Genomic DNA, 4,645 nt, shown 5'->3' with positions numbered 1-4,645 from the left:
CAAAAATGAAATCATCATTTATGGAACATGCATTTAAGAAGATGATCTCGCACAGGAAGAAAACCCGACGTCAAATTCGGCCATACACCTGGAAGTGACATCCATTGTTTAGGAGGTTAAAAAGAACGATGAATCATTTATTATAATATACAAAGACAAATTCAAAAACTATGGATCGTGTCGAAAAGCATGAGGAGGTAGTGGTTTTTTATAACGATAACGACTTTTTGGACGATCTCTTAAACATTGAAGATACCGAGTTAAAAATATATTTGAATGGGCCCAAAGTATCTTATAGTAAAGAGGTTGGCATTATCAAGTGGTGGAAACAAAATGGGTTGGGTTTCCATATCTTTGTTCGAATGGGCAAATGTAATTTCTAATATTTTTGTAGTGATTTTGAGTTTATTTATAAAATAACTAACTTATAATTTTTAATAGTTTTGTTTGTAGATATTTTGAACATATAAGTTTAGGCCGAGACAACTGGTTCAACATTTAGAACTTGTAGTCACAATATGCTTCGGGAATTGTACCGACAACTTTAAGACTTGTACCATGTGAAAATATGGTTTTATAGGTCCATATATGTGTATCGGTTTTGGTACCAATAGGGTACTCGTCACAGGGGCCGAGCTATGTAGGAGCCTCTACCTCTCACATTTTCAGTGAAATTTTTTTGATTTTTTTTTTCGGTATCGTGTATTTTTTCTGATGTGGTACCCTTAAAATTTAGGTGTGTTATTTATGAGATTTTGTTCTGACTCCGCCACTGACCGGCTAGGTTTAAAACCGAGCCTAGCCCTAAATTATAAACAGTAAAAATTCAATATTGAAGTAAAACCATGAATGACTTGTAAACTTAAGAATGTTTATGGCATTTTCCCAATGTTTAATTAGTATTGGTTATTTTGTCCTGTTCCCCTTTTCCAGTTGGTTTATTTTCTAAATACATAACAAATTATAAAGATCGGCGAAGATTATGAGTCTATTTTGGTAAATGATTCGAGAAATAAAAACTATATTTTAGAGTTTATATCTTAGAAATCAATTTTTAAATGCTAAATGGACCTTGATTAACAAAACCAATATATAAAAGTAAGAATCTAAACACGTTGCAAAATGAAAATATGGACATAAAATGTTTGTAATAGAAAGAGTTGATCCTAAACTATTATATTTTTAAAGCATATATAATTCAAAATCCTATCGACTTATACTTTTGTACGTATTGCTTTGGTTAGAGAACTCTAAAAAGAGAATTACGTGTGTATTCCTAACTATATTTACACTCAAAAGAGATTTAAACAAAAAGCCAAATACATAAATCAAATCAATATAATGCCCTCGATTGAAAAATCTCCAATCTCTGTTTGGCTTCCAAAACAAGTGTTTCTAAAGAAGAATCTTGCATCAAATGACCTTGTTTCAACGCCCATTGAAGCACAATCAGCACGTCTTCTTGAGCTAATGTCTCGCTATCGGGCACATGTAACGCGATATAGCAAAGAAGAATTAAGCCCGGTAGTTGTGCCATTTGTTCCCCAAAATAAGTTAGCTGAATCAAGTACTTAGGCGCTCCCGCCTCTAATATCGCCTTGCAATGGTTCACGTGCAAATAGTTATCCGTGCACGCGAACTTTATCAGTGCAATAGCCGCCTCTGCTGACACCTCGGATTCCCTCTCATCAAGAAGCCTCACCAAAGGAGGGATGAGCCTTGTTTCAGTGGCTCGAAATGTGCGGGCCAAGTTTCCAATTGATTGGATGCTTGGGATAAGGAGATCCGAGTCTCCTTTGTTAACAATTTGAAGCAGCTTGTCCACAACCTCACGAGCGGTTGGTGATGTTGGCTTAAAGGCTGAACGTCGCAACTCAGCTTGACGTTCCGCCACTGCAGTGATTTCCATCAATGCCATTATTGAGTTATATTTTACTTCTTCTTCACCTTTTTCCAAGAGAACTGCAAAGCATAAAAGTGCTCGGGATTCTGTTATTGTTTTACAAATAGAGAAGTTATCGGCACAAAGGTGCCATAGGGCTCGAGCCGCCATCGCCTTCATTTCAACTCTTGTGGCCGGATCTTCAAATTCCCTCCTTTTGATGCTTGCCCCCGGCAATGCAACACGTCTTCTACTCTTTTCTCTTCGTTGTTGTGGTGGGGTTTGGTTCACCTTCATACTAGGCCCCGATTTAATGGTTACGCTATTACTCGTTTGATGCATTTCACCAGAATCTAGACCACCGGGACGTGCCACATGACACTTATCGTTGTTATCTTGCGAATTCTTAGCATTGTGATCCGAATTCGCGACAACAACCGCATGCATTGATGGTATATTGCTTGGCATATTGTTTTTGTTAACAATCGTGTATTTGCTATGTTCTTCAATAGTCTCGTATGCTAAATGACTCACGAGTAACCGAATCGTGTTGTTTTGCAAGAAATGGTCTTGACATTTTGGATGGTTGGCTGCTAACTCGGATATGGCCCATGTGACACTAATTTGAACCTTCATGTGCCCTTTTTTAAGTATTTTTGCGAACACCGAACAAACGCCTGCATTGACAATTTGTTCGACGCTCTCTGGGTCGCGACCGAGCAAACCTATTGCTCGAATCGCGCTCTCTTGCCCTTCCATTCTACCTTCCTTAGCTAGTTTCAAAAGAGGTGGCACACCACCTTCTTCTACAATCAATCTACCGTATCTATCATTATCACGTGCCAATGAAACAAGTGATCCCGCTGCATCGGCTCGATCATCGAGGGTCCCACAACAAAGGACTGCAATTTGCTCCCATATTAAGCAAAGCATCGGCTCATTGGCTACAATAGGCGGCAACCCAACACACTCATCGTGACGTTCCTCCGCCGGAGTTGAGACACGGAGGAGCCATGACACGTCTCCGATTGAATTCTCAATCTGCTGTGAAAATTTCTTAATGGCGGCGGCGGGGATGATGGTGAATACCCGTTGTAAGCCATTAGCTCTGCATTTGAATACAAGTTGCAGGGTCTTGTCTAAAATATGTTCTGTATTATCGATGATCCGACGGGTGGGTCGTTCATAAAGGTCATTGCTTGAACGTGCGGCTTGCCGGAGGAGAACACCGAGTTTCTCTGTCCTGCTTTTGATATCGGCGCAATCTTGTTTGAATGAGCAAGCAAAATCTGCCTCTTTTACGATTTGGTCTGCCAATTGAATCGGTCTTGCTATGATCTGTTTTACGATGTCCGCCATCGCCAACGGCGGACCACCTCCGTCGCGTCTTTGGAATTTAAAGAGAGAGAATGTGAAGGGTTAGAGAGAGAAACGGGTGATTCCGAAATCGATATCGATGTTTCTTTAGAATAGAGAAAATGAGATGGATGCATATATCATGAAATGTTTGTTAAAACATTTCGATGATCATTAAACCAGAGGCTTTTGAAATGTCTGAAAAGGGTTTGTTTTTTGTTTTTTTTTTTCAAGAAACAACCATAAAAGATTGGTGGCGACGGCGGCACGCGACGGTGATGAGCGGCGGGAGAAGAGAGAGAAGGACTGCAGAGGGTTAAATGCAAATTACTTGTATCTTTTTGGGACCCTGTCTTTTTTTATTTTTTTATATTTTTAAATTAAATGTGTTAATATTTTGAAGATTTAATGAACCAAAAAAGACGGTTACAAACTACATGTTTGTGGTCAAAAAAGAAATTGCGGAGGTAAATATGGCCGTTAATTATTATACAATAAATTACCATGTATTTTAAAAAGTTTTAATATCATAGAAAAAAAAGCTTAATTCAATTTATCATTTTTCAAAACTTAAAAAAAAACTAGAAACAATTATGAGATATCATCTCTGAAAATGACACATAAACTAAAACATTATTATCTATGAAATTCATTACAACTAGTAAAAAAAACCCGAACTTCGTCATAGGTCCTTTTTTATAATTTTTAGATAAATTTCATCAATCATCCATCATGCATATGTCAAAAAACGTGTTTAGTTTATATTTTCAAAAATTAACTTGGAACGTCTCAGGGTTTGTTTTTTCTTGCACGCTTAGTCTCTATGGACATGACATGATTATTTTACCCTTAATATATATTTTTTTCATTTTCTTTTATTTCTTTATCAGTTAAAATTAAAAAAATAAATAAATAAAACAAATATCCCCACCCCTCCCCTTATACCGACAACCACAACCTCTACTAGCCACCACCACTACCTTCAAATTCGACACCATATTTAGCCACAAGCATCGTCGGAAACCGCCAACACCCTCTTTCTATCACCCTTAAATCACAGTACATCACTTCCCTTCTCCCCGTTCTCACCTCCTTCGTAGACCTACATCATTGAACCAAACAACAATCGCTACCTTATACCACCTGCTACCACCTTCTATCACCCTCTCCTTCTCCGATGACATCGTACATGTGATGATGGAGGCCCGGATCGATCTACACATCTGTCAGAAATCGATCAAAACATATGTTAGAAATCATCGATCTTAATACCCTAGCTAATGGAGATCCATGGTGGCGTACAAATGAAGAAGGAGATCGACAACTTCAGTCGATTTGAAACCCTAATCGATGGGGATGATCGTGTTCGTGAAACCCTATGTTCTTGGAGGTGAAGGAGGTCGGAGA

General features: G+C 38.3%; 1 protein-coding gene across 1 annotated transcript; it reads right to left on the bottom strand.

Annotated features, from left to right (window-relative positions):
• Nucleotides 1–1,151: 1,151 nt before the first annotated feature.
• Nucleotides 1,152–3,592, bottom strand: LOC145094477 (uncharacterized). The gene has a single exon (XM_079032657.1). It carries the CDS (start codon nucleotides 3,239–3,241, stop codon nucleotides 1,334–1,336), a length of 1,908 nt encoding a protein of 635 aa, XP_078888783.1. The 5' UTR covers nucleotides 3,242–3,592; the 3' UTR covers nucleotides 1,152–1,333.
• Between the last annotated feature and the right edge of the window lie 1,053 nt (nucleotides 3,593–4,645).

This window comes from Lactuca serriola, chromosome 3, assembly GCF_051521515.1.
Source record: "Lactuca serriola cultivar US96UC23 chromosome 3, Lser_US96UC23_V15, whole genome shotgun sequence".
Lineage (NCBI taxonomy): Eukaryota > Viridiplantae > Streptophyta > Magnoliopsida > Asterales > Asteraceae > Lactuca > Lactuca serriola.
This window is presented reverse-complemented; position numbering and strand designations above follow the sequence as displayed.